At 31.7% G+C, this 19,597-nt stretch overlaps 1 protein-coding gene across 2 annotated transcripts in view; it reads right to left on the bottom strand.

The window, feature by feature from the left end:
• Positions 1–1,998: 1,998 nt before the first annotated feature.
• Positions 1,999–19,597, bottom strand: part of Pdfr (Pigment-dispersing factor receptor) — a 164,586-nt gene continuing 146,987 nt past the window's right edge. The window contains exons 4-10 of one of the 2 annotated variants that reach the window (XM_073979573.1): positions 15,905–16,047; positions 15,591–15,836; positions 12,312–12,608; positions 11,983–12,246; positions 11,774–11,919; positions 11,305–11,703; positions 1,999–2,341 (exon numbers count right to left, since the gene is read on the bottom strand). In XM_073979573.1, the coding sequence (XP_073835674.1) occupies positions 2,329–2,341; positions 11,305–11,703; positions 11,774–11,919; positions 11,983–12,246; positions 12,312–12,608; positions 15,591–15,836; positions 15,905–16,047 (1,508 nt within the window). In that variant the 3' untranslated portion in view covers positions 1,999–2,328. Of the gene's footprint in view, positions 2,342–11,010; positions 11,704–11,773; positions 11,920–11,982; positions 12,247–12,311; positions 12,609–15,590; positions 15,837–15,904; positions 16,048–19,597 lie in introns of those variants that run through there. The other variant, XM_073979572.1, reaches the window with a different exon arrangement.

The following is a 19,597-nucleotide window of genomic DNA, read 5'->3' as shown; positions in this document are numbered from 1 at the left end:
TTGTAACTCTTCTTCTTCCTGAAAACAGTCAATCGTCTGTTTTTAATTTTTCGTTGACTAAAAACAATTTTATTGCGCAAATACCAATTCTAATTGTATTATTTTTTGTAGAACAAAGTTGCAAAGTGGAAAAATCCATTTTTGGGTCACTTTCTTTTTTATTTTTAATAAAACACAACATTTTGCTTCCTTTGGTTTGTCTGTGTTTAGACACACAAATTTCTCGGGAAAGTAAATTGAGTTATTTTGGGAGAAAGCGGAGAGGAAAGAGCTCGTCAATACCCTTTCCGACCCCCTATTGCCTAAAAACCGTATTTACTTTCCCGAGAAATTTGTGTGTCTAAACACGGACTTCCTTCATTGGCGGACAATTTTTTCTGTTTGGCAAGTCAGCTGATTGCTTGCTGGTTTTTGCTGGGAAGGTGTTTACTTTTTACAATTTTCTTGCAAAAAAAAAAAATAAAATCTCCCTACTCTCTGAGAAAGTTCTTGCTGGACAATTCTTTCTGGAAAAGTAACCAGCCAGACTTAAGCTGGGAAAACATTGTCAGTTTTGAGTGTTGATATTTCGCAATTATCGATTACTGTCAAACCGCCCAGCCGTGGTTGCATGATGAATGTCAAATGAACGGCCACACTAGAAAGCAACAACAAAGCTGTCATTCAAAACTGACAATGTGTACCCAGCATTAATCTATGGGCAAACTGGAAAATCGATAACAGATAATTGATTATGCGATTTTTCCTCCAGACAAAACTCGACTACGAATTTTTGACTGCAGAAAGTCGATTAACCGAAAGTCGACTTACCTATCCCTATTGCCCTTCACTAGGTCTGTTCCATAACTTCGCAAGTAAAAAGTATACATATGCAAGTACATTCAACTACTTCTCATTTCTCTTTTATTGAACAAGTTTGTTATCGAACAGCATTTTGTAAAAGTTTGTACAAATTTGTACAAACTTTAGACCTACTTTTTCCATCTTTTCGTGGGGTTGTCGTTTTAACATGATAAGGGGGCGGTCAACAACAGTTAATATCCCAATGTATCATTATCGATATAATAGTACGTTTACATACAAATAATATAATTTAAAAATAAATAATAAAACATAATTCAAAACTGATCATTGTATATGAATATTTGTATTTCTTAATAATTGTACTCTTGAGTTATTTTTTTTTTTTAAATTATTTTCTTCAGATACTTTGTTGATTTTTAGGTTAGGTACATTTGATTTTTCAGGTTCATTCATCAACTTAATATTCAGCAATACTAATATTACAAATATACATTCTTATGATACCTTCGGCGAAGATTTTTATCTATTTTCAAGGATATTTGTTGATTTAATTGAGCGTGTGTGTCTTTTTACTTACTAAATGTTGCTGAAACATTTTTTTCAGAAACTTTTCCTTTATGCAACTGTCAAAATCTACAACATTAGTAATAATTATTACTAATTATCACGTAAAAAGACACAGTTATTGTTACAAACATTTGTCAATATATGTATGTGTGCATATTAAGGTGTCCCAAAACCAAAAATTTTGCCGGTGTAATGCCTCCCACCCAATTTTTATCAATTTTAACCAGAAACCCGAAAATCGAAATACGAATGAGCCATTTTTATTTTCATAGCAGGTCGCTGATTTGGAACATACTAGTGTATACTCATATGTACATACATACAAATGTCCCTGTAACCTAATTTGGGTTAATAATGATTTTGGCACTTGTAATGGCCTTCTATGAACAGAAGATCTTCTAAAGGTCATCTATGGACAAGAGTCCTCCTAAAGGTCTTCTAAGGACCGGAGACCTTCCAAATTGATGGTGATGATGTGAATGTGGCTCTATAGTGTGCTTGTTTGTCCTACAACATTATCCTTTTTGTGTTATTTATAAACAACTTCAGAACTTCGTTTAGAAATGTGTGAGTGTTTTCTGAGATTTTTTACAATAAGAAAAACTTTGCGTTTGTGTTTTCAAAACATTTCTTTTTTACATTTATAAATTTATTTATATAAAATAAAAAATACAAAAATATGTTAGTCCTTAATTATTTCTGCTGTACAGTAAAAAAAAAACAATTTTTTTCTATTTTCTTAAAATATATTCTTAAATACCTGTAATCAAATGTTAATATTTTTTTTTTTTAATATTAATATACACAAGTTTTTTTTTTCAATAATAAAAAAGTTGTTAATTTTTATAATATCTACAACAACAATTCATCATTAGTAGTAGCAGTAGTAGTTTTAAGTGAATGTTTCCATTTTTGTTGTCATAAATATTTTTGGTGGCATTTCAGTATTAGAAGACATCACACATTTGTTCTGTAATTGGAGAAAATAATAGACAAAATACCAGAGAACAAAGAAAACAAGAAGAAAAATATCCAAAAGAAAAAATATAATATAACACACACATACGCACGCCAGAATGCGGAGAAAAAGAGAGAAAGACAAAAAAACACACAAAAAATTATGTGATTAATTTTCTTTTAATATTATCTAATATATATTTTTTTGTTTAAAACATTAACAGAAATGAAAACAAACATGCTCTAGAATAGAGGCAGCAATATTTTTTTGCTTTTGTATTTAAGCTGTGAAGAATATATTAATAGTAAAAATAATTTAATAGTAAAGGGTCTTAACAATATCGCCAGTCAGAAAAAAAACAATAAATAAAATACTGGACACAATTTTGGTTACCGGTGTCAATGGATATACTATTTATATAATGCACACAGATCTTCTATAGTTAGAAGGAAAGAAAATATTCTTTAAAAAATCCACGTTTATTGGGCGAATGTTGCTTGCAAAATATTCTTTAAAAAATCCACGTTTATTGGGCGAATGTTGCTTGCAAAATATTCTTTAAAAAATCCACGTTTATTGGGCGAATGTTGCTTGCAAAATATTCTTTAAAAAATCCACGTTTATTTTGGGCGAATGTTGCTTGAAAAAATGTTCTTGAAAAATCCACGTTTATTGGGCGAATGTTGCTTGAAAAATATTCTTTAAAAATCCACGTTTATTGGGCGAATTTTGTTTGAAAAATATTCTTTAAAAATCCACGTTTATTTGGAGAATTTTGCTTGAATAATATTTTTTAAAAAATCCACGTTTATTGGGCGAATTTTGCTTGAAAAATATTCTTTAAAAAATTCACGTTTATTGGGTGAATGTTGTTTGAGAAAATATTGTTTAAAAAACCCGTTCTTTTGGGCGAATGTTGCTTGAAAAATATGTTTTAAAAAATCCACGTTTATTGGGCGAATGTTGCTTGAAAAATATGTTTTAAAAAATCCACGTTTATTGGGCGAATGTTGCTTGCAAAATATTCTTTAAAACATCCACGTTTATTAGGCGAATGTTGCTTGCAAAATATTCTTTAAAAAATCCACGTTTATTGGGCGAATGTTGCTTGCAAAATATTCTTTAAAAAATCCACGTTTATTGGGCGAATGTTGCTTGCAAAATATTCTTTAAAAAATCCACGTTTATTGGGCGAATTTTGCTTGAAAAATATTCTTTAAAAAATCCACGTTTATTGGGCGAATGTTGCTTGCAAAATATTCTTTAAAAAATCCACGTTTATTGGGCGAATGTTGCTTGCAAAATATTCTTTAAAAAATCCACGTTTATTGGGCGAATGTTGCTTGCAAAATATTCTTTAAAAAATCCACGTTTATTGGGCGAATGTTGCTTGCAAAATATTCTTTAAAAAATCCACGTTTATTGGGCGAATGTTGCTTGCAAAATATTCTTTAAAAAATCCACGTTTATTGGGCGAATGTTGCTTGCAAAATATTCTTTAAAAAATCCACGTTTATTGGGCGAATTTTGCTTGAAAAATATTCTTTAAAAAATCCACGTTTATTGGGCGAATGTTGCTTGCAAAATATTCTTTAAAAAATCCACGTTTATTGGGCGAATGTTGCTTGCAAAATATTCTTTAAAAAATCCACGTTTATTGGGCGAATGTTGCTTGCAAAATATTCTTTAAAAAATCCACGTTTATTGGGCGAATGTTGCTTGCAAAATATTCTTTAAAAAATCCACGTTTATTGGGCGAATGTTGCTTGCAAAATATTCTTTAAAAAATCCACGTTTATTGGGCGAATTTTGCTTGAAAAATATTCTTTAAAAAATCCACGTTTATTGGGCGAATGTTGCTTGCAAAATATTCTTTAAAAAATCCACGTTTATTGGGCGAATGTTGCTTGCAAAATATTCTTTAAAAAATCCACGTTTATTGGGCGAATGTTGCTTGCAAAATATTCTTTAAAAAATCCACGTTTATTGGGCGAATGTTGCTTGAAAAATATTCTTTAAAAAATCCACGAATGTTGCTTGAAAAATATGTTTTAAAAAATCCACGTTTATTGGGCGAATGTTGCATGAAAAATATGTTTTAAAAAATCCACGTTTACTGGGCGAATGTTGCTTGAAAAATATGTTTTAAAAAGTCCACGTTTATTGGGCGAATGTTGCTTGAAAAATATGTTTTAAAAAATCCACGTTTATTGGGCGAATTTTGTTTGAAAAATATTCTTTAAAAATCCACGTTTATTTGGAGAATTTTGCTTGAATAATATTTTTTAAAAAATCCACGTTTATTGGGCGAATTTTGCTTGAAAAATATTCTTTAAAAAATTCACGTTTATTGGGTGAATGTTGTTTGAGAAAATATTGTTTAAAAAACCCGTTCTTTTGGGCGAATGTTGCTTGAAAAATATGTTTTAAAAAATCCAGGTTTATTGGGCGAATGTTGCTTGAAAAATATGTTTTAAAAAATCCACGTTTATTGGGCGAATGTTGCTTGCAAAATATTCTTTAAAAAATCCACGTTTATTGGGCGAATGTTGCTTGCAAAATATTCTTTAAAAAATCCACGTTTATTGGGCGAATGTTGCTTGCAAAATATTCTTTAAAAAATCCACGTTTATTGGGCGAATTTTGCTTGAAAAATATTCTTTAAAAAATCCACGTTTATTGGGCGAATGTCGCTTGCAAAATATTCTTTAAAAAATCCACGTTTATTGGGCGAATGTTGCTTGCAAAATATTCTTTAAAAAATCCACGTTTATTGGGCGAATGTTGCTTGAAAAATATTCTTTAAAAAATCCACGAATGTTGCTTGAAAAATATGTTTTAAAAAATCCACGTTTATTGGGCGAATGTTGCATGAAAAATATGTTTTAAAAAATCCACGTTTACTGGGCGAATGTTGCTTGAAAAATATGTTTTAAAAAGTCCACGTTTATTGGGCGAATGTTGCTTGAAAAATATGTTTTAAAAAATCCACGTTTATTGGGCGAATGTTGCTTGCAAAATATTCTTTAAAAAATCCACGTTTATTGGGCGAATGTTGCATGAAAAATATGTTTTAAAAATCCACGTTTACTGGGCGAATGTTGCTTGCAAAATATTCTTTAAAAAATCCACGTTTATTGGGAGAATGTTGCATGCAAAATATTCTTTTAAAAATCCACGTTTATTGGGCGAATGTTGCTTGCAAAATATTCTTTAAAAAATCCACGTTTATTGGGCGAATGTTGCTTGCAAAATATTCTTTAAAAAATCCACGTTTATTGGGCGAATGTTGCTTGCAAAATATTCTTTAAAAAATCCACGTTTATTGGGCGAATGTTGCTTGAAAAATATTCTTTAAAAAATCCACGAATGTTGCTTGAAAAATATGTTTTAAAAAATCCACGTTTATTGGGCGAATGTTGCATGAAAAATATGTTTTAAAAAATCCACGTTTACTGGGCGAATGTTGCTTGAAAAATATGTTTTAAAAAGTCCACGTTTATTGGGCGAATGTTGCTTGAAAAATATGTTTTAAAAAATCCACGTTTATTGGGCGAATGTTGCATGCAAAATATTCTTTTAAAAATCCACGTTTATTGGGCGAATGTTGCTTGCAAAATATTCTTTAAAAAATCCACGTTTATTGGGCGAATGTTGCTTGCAAAATATTCTTTAAAAAATCCACGTTTATTGGGCGAATGTTGCTTGCAAAATATTCTTTAAAACATCCACGTTTATTGGGCGAATGTTGCTTGAAAAATATTCTTTAAAAAATCCACGAATGTTGCTTGAAAAATATGTTTTAAAAAATCCACGTTTATTGGGCGAATGTTGCTTGCAAAATATTCTTTAAAACATCCACGTTTATTAGGCAAATGTTGCTTGCAAAATATTCTTTAAAAAATCCACGTTTATTGGGCGAATGTTGCTTGCAAAATATTCTTTAAAACATCCACGTTTATTGGGCGAATGTTGCTTGAAAAATATTCTTTAAAAAATCCACGAATGTTGCATGAAAAATATGTTTTAAAAAATCCACGTTTACTGGGCGAATGTTGCTTGAAAAATATGTTTTAAAAAGTCCACGTTTATTGGGCGAATGTTGCTTGAAAAATATGTTTTAAAAAATCCACGTTTACTGGGCGAATGTTGCTTGAAAAATATGTTTTAAAAAGTCCACGTTTATTGGGCGAATGTTGCTTGAAAAATATGTTTTAAAAAATCCACGTTTACTGGGCGAATGTTGCTTGCAAAATATTCTTTAAAAAATCCACGTTTATTGGGAGAATGTTGCATGCAAAATATTCTTTTAAAAATCCACGTTTATTGGGCGAATGTTGCTTGTAAAATATTCCTTAAAAAATCAACGTTTATTGGGCGAATGTTGCTTGAAAAATATTCTTTAAAAAATCCACGAATGTTGCTTGAAAAATATGTTTTAAAAAGTCCACGTTTATTGGGCGAATGTTGCTTGAAAAATATGTTTTAAAAAATCCACGTTTACTGGGCGAATGTTGCTTGCAAAATATTCTTTAAAAAATCCACGTTTATTGGGCGAATGTTGCTTGCAAAATATTCTTTAAAAAATCCACGTTTATTGGGCGAATGTTGCTTGTAAAATATTCCTTAAAAAATCAACGTTTATTGGGCGAATGTTGCTTGCAAAATATTCTTTAAAAAATCCACGTTTATTTGGCGAATGTTGCTTGAAAAATATGTTTTAAAAAATCCACGTTTATTGGGCGAATGTTGCTTGAAAAATATTCTTTAAAAAATCCACGAATGTTGCTTGAAAAATATGTTTTAAAAAGTCCACGTTTATTGGGCGAATGTTGCTTGAAAAATATGTTTTAAAAAATCCACGTTTATTGGGCGAATGTTGCTTGCAAAATATTCTTTAAAAAATCCACGTTTATTGGGCGAATGTTGCTTGCAAAATATTCTTTAAAAAATCCACGTTTATTGGGCGAATGTTACTTGCAAAATATTCTTTAAAAAATCCACGTTTATTTGGCGAATGTTGCTTGCAAAATATTCTTTAAAAAATCCACGTTTATTGGGCGAATGTTCCTTTCAATATATTCTTTAAAAATCCACGTTTATTGGGCGAATGTTCCTTTCAATATATTCTTTAAAAAATCCACGTTTATTGGGCGAATGTTGCTTGCAAAATATTCTTTAAAAAATCCACGTTTATTGGGCGAATGTTGCTTGCAAAATATTCTTTAAAAAATTCACGTTTATTGGGCGAATGTTACTTGCAAAATATTCTTTAAAAAATCCACGTTTATTTGGCGAATGTTGCTTGCAAAATATTCTTTAAAAAATCCACGTTTATTGGGCGAATGTTCCTTTCAATATATTCTTTAAAAAATCCACGTTTATTGGGCGAATGTTCCTTTCAATATATTCTTTAAAAAATCCACGTTTATTGGGCGAATGTTGCTTGCAAAATATTCTTTAAAAAATCCACGTTTATTGGGCGAATGTTGCTTGAAAAATATTCTTTAAAAAATCCACGTTTATTGGGCGAATGTTGCTTGAAAAATATTCTTTAAAAAATCCATTATTGGGCGAATGTTGCTTGCAAAATATTCTTTAAAAAATCCACGTTTATTGGGCAAATGTTGCTTGCAAAATATTTTTTAAAAAATCCACGTTCATTGGGCGAATGTTGCTTGCAAAATATTCTTTAAAAATCCACGTTTATTGGGCGAATGTTGCTTGCAAAATATTCTTTAAAAAATCCACGTTATTTTGGGCGAATGTTGCTTGCAAAATATTCTTTAAAAAATCCACGTTTATTGGGCGAATGTTGCTTGCAAAATATTCTTTAAAAAATCCACGTTTATTGGGCGAATGTTGCTTGCAAAATATTTTTTAAAAAATCCACGTTCATTGGGCGAATGTTGCTTGCAAAATATTCTTTAAAAAATCCACGTTTATTGGGCGAATGTTGCTTGCAAAATATTCTTTAAAAATCCACGTTTATTGGGCGAATGTTGCTTGCAAAATATTCTTTAAAAAATCCACATTTATTGGGCGAATGTTGCTTGAAAAATAAGTTTTAAAAAATCCACGTTTATTGGGCGAATGTTGCTTGAAAAATATGTTTTAAAAAATCCACGTTTATTGGGCGAATGTTGTTTGAGAAAATATTGTTTAAAAAATCCGCGTTTATTTTGGGCGAATGTTGCTTGAAAAATATGTTTTAAAAAATCCACGTTTATTGGGCGAATGTTGTTTGGGAAAATATTGTTTAAAAAATCCACGTTTATTTTGGGCGAATGTTGCTTGAAAAATATGTTTTAAAAAATCCACGTTTATTGGGCGAATGTTGCTTGAAAAATATTCTTTAAAAAATCCACGTTTATTGGGCGAATGTTGCTTGAAAAATATGTTTTAAAAAATCCAGTTTTATTGGGCGAATGTTGCTTGAAAAATATGGTTTAAAAAATTGAAAAACATGTTGTAAAAAATCCCCGTTTATTGGGCGAATGTTGCTTGAAAAATATGTTTTTAAACATCCACGTTTTTTGGGCGAATGTTGCTTGCAAAATATTCTTTAAAAAATCCATGTTTATTGGGCGAATGTTGCATGAAAAATATTCTTTAAAAAATCCACGATTATTGGGCGAATATTGCTTGAAAATATTCTTAAAATATCCACGTTTATTGGGAGAAAGTTGCTTGAAAATTATTCTTTAAAAAATCCAGGTTTATTGGTGAATGTTGCTTGAAAAAATAGTCTTTAAAAAATCCACGTTCATTGGGCGAATGTTTCTTGAAAAATAGGTTTTAAAAAATCCACGTTTATTGGGCGAAGGTTGCTTGAAAAATATTTTTTAAAAATCCACGCCCTTTGGGCGAATGTTGCTCGAAAAATTTTCTTTAAAAAATCCCAGCTGAAAGGCCTTCTTTTACAGAAGGTCTTCTAAAGGTTTTTGCTTGTCCTGAGGCCGGGTTTGAAATTTAAATCTTTCACTGAAGGACATTCGATAAGACCATCTATGGCATTTCTTCCATAATACAAATATAAATTATTTATACATACTTTAATTGATGTAACGCTGATGACTACCGCTCCCGAAAATTGTGTCCATTTGTTGATTTAAACTACAACATTAAAGAATTCTAAAGCTATGCCAGAGCCTACAATGAAGTTTGTAATCAAAATAATTAAACAAAATACAAAAAATAAATGAAACACAAACTAACAGAAAACCCTAAATGTCCTAAAAGTATGCAGCACACATTGAGGCCTCAATACCTTTTGTTTGGGGTCGGTCACATGGAATTTATCTTTGCACATGTTGTACCACGATACAGTTATTTAAAAGATGTTTTAGAGCTTTTTCTATTGTATTACCAGCCTAAAAGTATGCACCACACAGTTAGTAATTTGAAAACAAATTCGTCTTTGAGTGAAGTTGGCCGCTGTTGTCAATGGTAAGCATTTTATTTTATTACGAAATTCGGCGAAAGATTTTATAAAGAATTTACAGTAGATCCTCTGAATGGTGTAAATAATTCACGAGCCACTCAGAAAAATGTTTCCAGAAACCCTCGATGGTTCCCTAAAATATTATCTAACGAGCTCATAGTCTCTCAAAAAATTCGAAAATTACTTTTAAAGGTCCACGGTTGTTGTTTTGATATGCCTTCAAAAATATCTAAAAAATCAAAGGGTTACAGAAAAAATTTAAAATTTAGATGATTTTGCTGCGTTAAGGCCTGGGTGCATAAGCAGCCTTGCCTGATTGCCTTGCTTTCCTGCTTCATTTCTGACATTACAAAAATAAACGAATAAAGAAGGCCGAGCGAATTTCGAACTGGGTTGTCCTTTTCTATCTTATTCTTTTATCAGAAGCAAGCAAGTTAGGTAGGCGAGCAGCTTATGTACTCAGGGCTTTAGACCCAAAGTCTTTCGAAAATATGTTTAAAAAAATCAACAAATTTTCTCCATAAAAAATTTTCATGGTATTCTCTCTGATTGTCCCCACAAAATGCCACCCACATACATATATAGCTCTAATAAATATCCCACTAACATGCCGGAAGGGACTAGGGACACTTCTTTCACCTCAATGAGTGCAATCCGATCCATATTAAGTAAGTTTTACATGACGGAAATACTCAGGAAATGTCTTCTAAATTACGCTGAGGGTTATTTTGCCACCGCTGACAAATATTGATGATCTGCCTGACCTTGCAATCGAACCCGGAAATGCTGAGTTTAATGGAAATATAAATGCTTTGCTAAAAAATTAATATCTCTTAAGGTGAGGTCACATTAGGCCAGTGTAAGGCATTGTGAGTGTCGTGAGAGTAAATTTACTGTCGCTCTCCACCAGTTAGAGTCTACACAAGTTGTGAGCGAGAGTTAATTTACGCTCACGACACTCACAATGCCTCACATTGCATTAGGCAAATATAGGCAGTGTGCGCTTACTGAGAGCAAGTGAGCATAAATTCCAATGTATTATTTACGCTCACTTGCGCACAGTAAGCGCACACTGTCTGTCGCTGGAGCAAATATTTGCCTAATGTGACCTTACCTACAGATTCCAATAAATAAAGCGCAAAATAAAACCAAAGGACAAGTGGACGCATGATTAATATTAATTGACATTTGCTAAGGGGCGTATGAGTTATATTAATAAGTGAAGCTGTTAGGCGTATGAGTAATATTATTGTGTTTTATTAAAATAATAAATAAATAATATGTTTTTTAAAACTACTTTTTTATACAACTAAATTACGCAATATTCTAATAAATATTTTGCAAATTAAGTGAGAATTTTTAAGCTTGTTTGCTTTTGTTTTAAGAGAAAGATATTTAGAGAGAGAGAATAAATAAATAAAGAGATAAAGAGCAATAAAATTATGCTTGTTTGTTTTGCGGCAAAGTGAAATAAGTAAAGCGCAACTAAGTGATTTTCAACTACTGCTCTGACAACTCAAATACAACTGACTCAGGAGGTTCGGTAGATGCTGGCGGTACCCTAAGTACCTTTTGGCCGCGAAAGCAGATGGTCAGCAACCAGCTGTGATGTGTTCGACGATTATGCGACTGTGGCAGATGATGATGATGGACATGATGCAGTTGACGATTTAATGAATGTAAACTGGTTTGACTGCCATCACCACCGTTATTGTTGTTGGTACTGCCCGTACTGCCCAAACGCTGCTGATGGCCGGCGTGATGAGGTTCTGTGGGCAAAGGCAAATGATTACCCTGGCCACTGGCATTGCTGTGCGAAAGTCGGGGGGATTTTTGTATTTTAGGATGTTTAGAATTTCCCTGATGATGTATCACGGTGGAGCAACTGCCCTTGCGGCCATTTAAGCGTTTGCTGGATGGTGAGCCATTGCTGTAAAATGTTTTTTTTTTTTTTAATTATTGATTTATAAATTGAGTTGCATTGTATGGGGTTAGCTTACCGTTTATTTTCTCCCCCATGATGATTTTCTGTGTCATGGGCCGTATTGTAACCCGCCGAGTACATGGAAGCCCGTTTAGGAACCCATTCTGGATGGCCACGTACCGACATAAACACAGCCAGACTTTTAAGTAACACTGCCCTTACCTGGAGAAGCAAATAAAAAATATTAACATTGATAAAGTGGCCTTTGAGCACCGTCATTCTTACCTCCCCATTGAGGAAACAATAAATTAAGGCTATAAAAAATCCCTGAAATGTGTTTAGGAAATGGGTCACATAGGACCACAAGGCAAATTTCCAGGGTGTCTCTAGAGTTGGAACTAAATATAAGATATTTATGGTGCCCAACAAAGGCAGTAGAACAATGGCAGCCCTAACGGCCTTGCGGGTCTGTTCAATATCACTGGCCTGGCTTTCACGTAGCTTCATGACCAATACCGCAATTATGTTTAAAAGAAATGCAAAGTTGATCTGAAAGAAAAAATACATTTTATTATTTATTTAATAAAATATTTCAGCTTATATCTTCCGCTTACCGTTATAATAACAATTCTCGGTCCCTCCAATATCCAATAGTATGGTGTTAAATTATAGTTTCCCCAACAATCATGCGTTGTATCCGCGTAATAAAATGCTGTACATATTGCCCAGACTGTGGTCATTAGTACAGGTACACCCCATCCCACAATGGAGTAGAGTTTGTAGGGAAATCTTCCTTGAAACACCGAAACTGTAACCATATTGTGTAGATACCAGCCCTCAATAAACATCCACATAAACATTGCCGTTTTGGCATATTCGAGTAATATATAGGAGGTTTCACATAGGTAGAGCTGTGGAAGGGGTAGAGAAAAATACAAACAAATAATTATTTTATTTTTTAATATGGAGAGAAAATCTCTATAGAAAATGTCTTCCTCAGGTACCTGAGGATAAATTTTCTATAGAAAAAATCTTCTTCAGGTAGCTAAGTAGAAACATTCTGGGGAAAAAGCCTTCCTCTGGTAGCTGAGGAGAAATTTTCTTTAGAAAATGTTTGCCTCAAAAAACAAGAAACTTTCTATAGAAAATGTCTTCCTCAGGGAACTGAGCAGAATTTTTCTATAGAAAATGTCTTCCTTAGGGACCTGAGTACAAATTTTCTATAGAAAATGTGTTCCTCAGGGAACTGAGTAAAATATTTCTCAGGGAGCTAAGGAGAAATTTTCTATAGAAAATGTCTTCCTCAGGGAGCTGAGGAGAAATTTTCTACAGAAAAAGTTTTCCCTCAGAGACCTGAGGAGAAATTTTCTGCAGAAAATGTCTTCCTCAGGGACCTGGGGAGAAATTTTCTATAGGAAATGTCATCCTCAGGGACCTGAGGAGAAATTTTTTGAAGAAAATGTCTTCCTCAGGTAGCTGAGAAAAATTTTCTATAGAAAATGTCTTCCTCATTGAGCTGAGACGAAATTTTTTATAGAAAATGTCTTCCTCAGGGACCTGAGGAGAAATTTTCTATAGAAAATGTCTTCCTCAGGGACCTGAGGAGAAATTTTCTATAGAAAATGTCTTCCTCAGGGACCTGAGGATAAATTTTCTATAAAAAAGGCCTTCCTCAGGGACCTGAGGAGAAATTTTCTATAAAATGGGTCTTCCTCAGGGACCTGAGGAGAAATTTTCTATAGAAAATGTCTTCCTCAGGGACCTGAGGATAAATTTTCTATAGAAAATGTCTTCCTCAGGGACCTGAGGACAAATTTTCTATAAAAAAGGCCTTCCTCAGGGACCTGAGGAGAAATCTTCTATAGAAAATGTCTTCCTCAGGGACCTGGGGATAAATTTTCTATAGAAAATGTCTTCCTCAGGGACCTGAGGAGAAATCTTCTATAGAAAATGTGTTCCTCAGGGACCTGAGGAGAAATTTTCTATAGAAAATGTCTTCCTCAGGGACCTGAGGAGAAATTTTCTATAGAAAATATCTTCCTCAAGGACCTGAGGAGAAATTTTCTATAGAAAATGTAGAAATGTCTTCCTCAGGGACCTGAGGAGAAATTTTCTATAGAAAATGTCTTTCTCAGGGACCTGAGGAGAAATTTTCTATAGAAAATGTCTTCCTCAGGGACCTGAGGAGAAATTTTCTATAGAAAATGTCTTTCTCAGGGACCAGAGGAGAAATTTTCTATAGAAAATGTCTTCCTCAGGGACCTGAGGAGAAATTTTCTATAGAAAATATCTTCCTCAAGGACCTGAGGAGAAATTTTCTATAGAAAATATCTTCCTCAAGGACCTGAGGAGAAATTTTCTATAGAAAATATCTTCCCCAGGGACCTGAGAAGAAATTTTCTATAGAAAGTGTCTTCCTCAGGGACCTGAGGAGAAATTTTCTATAAAAAAGGCCTTCCTCAGGGACCTGAGGAGAAATTTTCTATAGAAAATGTCTTCCTCAGGGAGCTGTTGAGAAATTTTCTATAGAAAATGTCTTCCTCAGGGAGCTGTTGAGAAATTTTCTATAGAAAATGTCTTTCTCAGGGAGCTGAGGATAAATTTTATATAGAAAATGTCTTCCTCAGGTAGCTGAGGAGAAATTTTCTATAAAAAATGTCTTCCTCAGGGACCTGAGAATAAATTTTCTATATAAAATGTCTTCCTCAGGGACCTGAGGAGAAATTTTCTATAGAAAATGTCTTCCTCAGGCACCTGAGGAGAAATTTTGTATAGAAAATGTCTTCCTCAGGGACCTTAGGAGAAATTTTCTATAGAAAATGCCTTCCTCGGGGACCTAAGAAGAAATTTTCTATAGAAAATGTCTTCCTCAGGGACCTGAGAAGAAAAGGTCTTCCTCAAATAGCTAAGAAAGAATTATGTATAGAAAAAGTAGAAATTTTCTATAGAAAAATTTTCCTCAGGTAATTGAGCAACATTATTTCTATTGAAAAACTTTTCCTCGGTGAACTAAGAAGACATTTTCAATAGAAAATGTTTTCCTCAGGAGTCCTGAGGAAAAAGTTTTTCATAATGAACTCTGCCTCAAGGTTCTGAAGTGAAATTTTTTATAGAAAGAGTTTTCCTCCGGAAATCGAAGTCTGCATGGCAGAAGTTTGGTTGTAGGGGCATCTACAAGGTGATATATGATTTCTGAATCATGTACAAAATTTTAGATGGCTCTTGGAACCATCTATAAAACTGTAGGTAACGTCTAAAGCCATATACAAGGCGGTATATAACTTTTGAAGTCATCTACAGGGCGGTAGATGACTTTTGATTAAAAATAAACATTTTGCAGCCTAAAAGTGTGCACTGCACCATTTACTGAAGTAAAAATCTAATTGAATGAAGGCATTTGTGTAGCCTAAAAGTATGCACCAGACATGATATTTTTTAAGACAAATAACTGTTTAAAAAAACTAAATAGCTTTGCAGCCGAAAACTATGCACCAGACACACTAATTTTCGAAGTAAACAGCTAATAAAAAATTATTATTTGTATAGCCTAATAATATACAACACCCTTTTTTACTGAAGCAAACATCTGAGTGAATGAATAAATATTTTTGTAGCCTAAAACATTGCACCAGACATGACATTTACTGAGACAAGCAGCTGACTGAAAAAAACTAAACAGTTTTGTAGCCTAAAAGTATGCACCAAACATGCTAACAGTTGAAGTAAACAACTGATTAAAAAATTATTATTTATTTAGCCTAAAAGCATGCCATTTACAATAGCAAACAACTGTTTGAACTTCAATTGCTAGAGTTTTATTTTGAAACTTATCTACAAGCCTCAATTATCTTTCCCCTCAATAAAACTTCAGATTTTCCCCGTTCATCGCTTACCGTATCTTCAATTCCTGTTGTCGTTTCCGCCTTATCACGACGTATTGCCTGATCCAAATACAATGACAAACGTATAATGACTTGCAAACCCATTGCAATGAAGAGATTCTTATGGATTTTTGTACGATTGTTGCGAAGCGAACGAAAATTACAGAAAATGATTAGCGATAAAATTAAAGCCACCAGTGACAGTATAAGGCCAACAATTTCCAAGGTACGTGTACGTTTAGCTATTTCTACAACTAACTGTAATCAGAGAGATGAAAAATAAAATATGAGTTGATATTATAATAATGTAAAGAGCGTTTACTTACCTCAAGATTCGGTACTTTATCTAATAACGTTTTAACTTCCGGCTTAAAGCATGGATTATAATCAGTCCAACCATTGGCACTGGGTGGCTCGTGGGGACGACTACCCCAATGGCCATTTAATTCACATTTACGATTGGCAAATTCTGGAAGTACAAAACAAAAAACAACAGATTTTAAATTTGAGTATGGGACTTCTATGCGTGAAAGTTGTGAAGCAATGTATACGCCTTAGAATCTGAAAAAAATATTGTGAAAAAATCCACGATTATTGTTGTGATGTTGCTTGAAAAAATATTGTTTAAATATCCACGTTTATTGTTGTGATGTTGCTTGAAAAAATATTGTTTAAATATCCACGTTTATTGTTGTGATGTTGCTTGAAAAAATATTCTTTAAAAATCCACGTTTATTGCTTTGATGTTGCTTGAAAAAATATTCTTTAAAAATCCACGTTTATTGCTTTGATGTTGCTTGAAAAAATATTGTTTAAAAATCCACGTTTATAGTTGTGATGATGCTTGAAAAAATATTGTTTAAAAATCCATGTTTAGTGTTGTGATGTTGCCTGAAAAAATATTCTTTTAAAATCCACGTTTATTGCTCTGATGTTGCTTGAAAAAATATTGTTTAAAAATCCACTTTTTTGATCTGATATTGCTTGAAAAAATTATGTTTACAAATCCACGTTTATTGTTGTGAAGATGCGTGAAAAAATATTGTTTAAAAATCCACGTTTATTGTTGTGAAGATGCGTGAAAAAATATTGTTTAAAAATCCACGTTTATTGTTGTGATATTGCTTGAAAAAATATTGTTAAAAAATCCACATTTATTGTTGTGATGTTGCTTGAAAAAATATTGTTTAAAAATCCACGTTTATTGTTGTAATGTTCCTTGAAAAAATGTTGTTTAAAAATCCTTGCTTATTGCTCCGATGTTGCTTGAAAAAATGTTGCTTAAAAATCCACATTTATTCTTGTGATGTTGCTTGAAAAAATATTCTTTAAAAATCCACGTTTATTGTTGTGAAGATGCTTGAAAAAATATTCTTTAAAAATCCACGTTTATTGTTGTGAAGATGCTTGAAAAAATATTCTTTAAAAATCCACGTTTATTGTTGTGAAGATGCTTGAAAAAATATTCTTTAAAAATCCACGTTTATTGTTGTGAAGATGCTTGAAAAAATATTCTTTAAAAATCCACGTTTATTGTTGTGAAGATGCTTGAAAAAATATTCTTTAAAAATCCACGTTTATTGTTGTGAAGATGCTTGAAAAAATATTCTTTAAAAATCCACGTTTATTGTTGTGAAGATGCTTGAAAAAATATTCTTTAAAAATCCACGTTTATTGTTGTGAAGATGCTTGAAAAAATATTCTTTAAAAATCCACGTTTATTGTTGTGAAGATGCTTGAAAAAATATTCTTTAAAAATCCACGTTTATTGTTGTGAAGATGCTTGAAAAAATATTTTTTAAAAATCCACGTTTATTGTTGTGAAGATGCTTGAAAAAATATTCTTTAAAAATCCACGTTTATTGTTGTGAAGATGCTTGAAAAAATATTCTTTAAAAATCCACGTTTATTGTTGTGAAGATGCTTGAAAAAATATTCTTTAAAAATCCACGTTTATTGTTGTGAAGATGCTTGAAAAAATATTCTTTAAAAATCCACGTTTATTGTTGTGAAGATGCTTGAAAAAATATTCTTTAAAAATCCACGTTTATTGTTGTGAAGATGCTTGAAAAAATATTCTTTAAAAATCCACGTTTATTGTTGTGAAGATGCTTGAAAAAATATTCTTTAAAAATCCACGTTTATTGTTGTGAAGATGCTTGAAAAAATATTCTTTAAAAATCCACGTTTATTGTTGTGAAGATGCTTGAAAAAATATTCTTTAAAAATCCACGTTTATTGTTGTGAAGATGCTTGAAAAAATATTCTTTAAAAATCCACGTTTATTGTTGTGAAGATGCTTGAAAAAATATTCTTTAAAAATCCACGTTTATTGTTGTGAAGATGCTTGAAAAAATATTCTTTAAAAATCCACGTTTATTGTTGTGAAGATGCTTGAAAAAATATTCTTTAAAAATCCACGTTTATTGTTGTGAAGATGCTTGAAAAAATATTCTTTAAAAATCCACGTTTATTGTTGTGAAGATGCTTGAAAAAATATTCTTTAAAAATCCACGTTTATTGTTGTGAAGATGCTTGAAAAAATATTCTTTAAAAATCCACGTTTATTGTTGTGAAGATGCTTGAAAAAATATTCTTTAAAAATCCACGTTTATTGTTGTGAAGATGCTTGAAAAAATATTCTTTAAAAATCCACGTTTATTGTTGTGAAGATGCTTGAAAAAATATTCTTTAAAAATCCACGTTTATTGTTGTGAAGATGCTTGAAAAAATATTCTTTAAAAATCCACGTTTATTGTTGTGAAGATGCTTGAAAAAATATTCTTTAAAAATCCACGTTTATTGTTGTGAAGATGCTTGAAAAAATATTCTTTAAAAATCCACGTTTATTGTTGTGAAGATGCTTGAAAAAATATTCTTTAAAAATCCACGTTTATTGTTGTGAAGATGCTTGAAAAATATTCTTTAAAGATCCACGTTTATTGTTGTGAAGATGCTTGAAAAAATATTCTTTAAAAATCCACGTTTATTGTTGTGAAGATGCTTGAAAAAATATTCTTTAAAAATCCACATTTATTGTTGTGATGTTGCTTGAAAAAATATTGTTTAAAAATCCACATTTATTGTTGTGATGTTGCTTGAAAAAATATTGTTTAAAAATCCACGTATATTGTTGTGATGTTGCTTGAGAAAATATTGTTTAAAAATCCACATTTATTGTTGTGATGTTCCTTGAAAAAATATTGTTTAAAAATTAAAATTTATTGTCCGATGTTGCTTGAGAAAATATTGCTTAAAAATCCACGTTTATTGTTGTGATGTTGCTTGAAAAAATATTGTTTAAAAATCCACGTTTATTGCTCTGATGTTGCTTGAAAAAATATTGTTTAAAAATCCACGTTTATTGCTCTGATGGTGATTGAAAAAATATTGTTTAAAAATCCACGTTTATTGCTCTGATGTTGCTTGAAAAAATATTGTTTAAAAATCCACGTTTATTGCTCTGATGATGCTTGAAAAAATATTGTTTAAAAATCCACGTTTATTCTTGTGATGTTGCTTGAAAAAATATTGTTTAAAAATCCACGTTTATTGTTGTGATGTTCCTTGAACAAAATATTGTTTAAAAATCCACATTTGTTGTTGTGATGTTGCTTGAAAAAATATTGTTTAAAAATCCACGTTTATTGTTGTGATGTTCCTTGAACAAAATATTGTTTAAAAATCCACATTTGTTGTTGTGATGTTACTTGAAAAAATATTGTTTAAAAATCCACGTTTATTGTTGTGATGTTGCTTGAAAAAATATTGTTTAAAAATCCACATTTGTTGTTGTGATGTTGCTTGAACAAAATAATGTTTAAAAATCCACGTTTATTGTTGTGATGTTGCTTGAAAAAATATTGTTTAAAAATCCACGTTTATTGTTGTGATGTTCCTTGAACAAAATATTGTTTAAAAATCCACATTTGTTGTTGTGATGTTGCTTGAAAAAATATTGTTTAAAAATCCACGTTTATTGTTGTGATGTTCCTTGAACAAAATATTGTTTAAAAATC

This window comes from Musca autumnalis, unplaced genomic scaffold (genome assembly GCF_047663935.1).
Source record: "Musca autumnalis isolate F117 unplaced genomic scaffold, ASM4766393v1 scaffold_3, whole genome shotgun sequence".
NCBI lineage: Eukaryota > Metazoa > Arthropoda > Insecta > Diptera > Muscidae > Musca > Musca autumnalis.
Note: the sequence above shows the minus strand (reverse complement) of the source record. Positions and strands in the feature narration are given on the sequence as shown.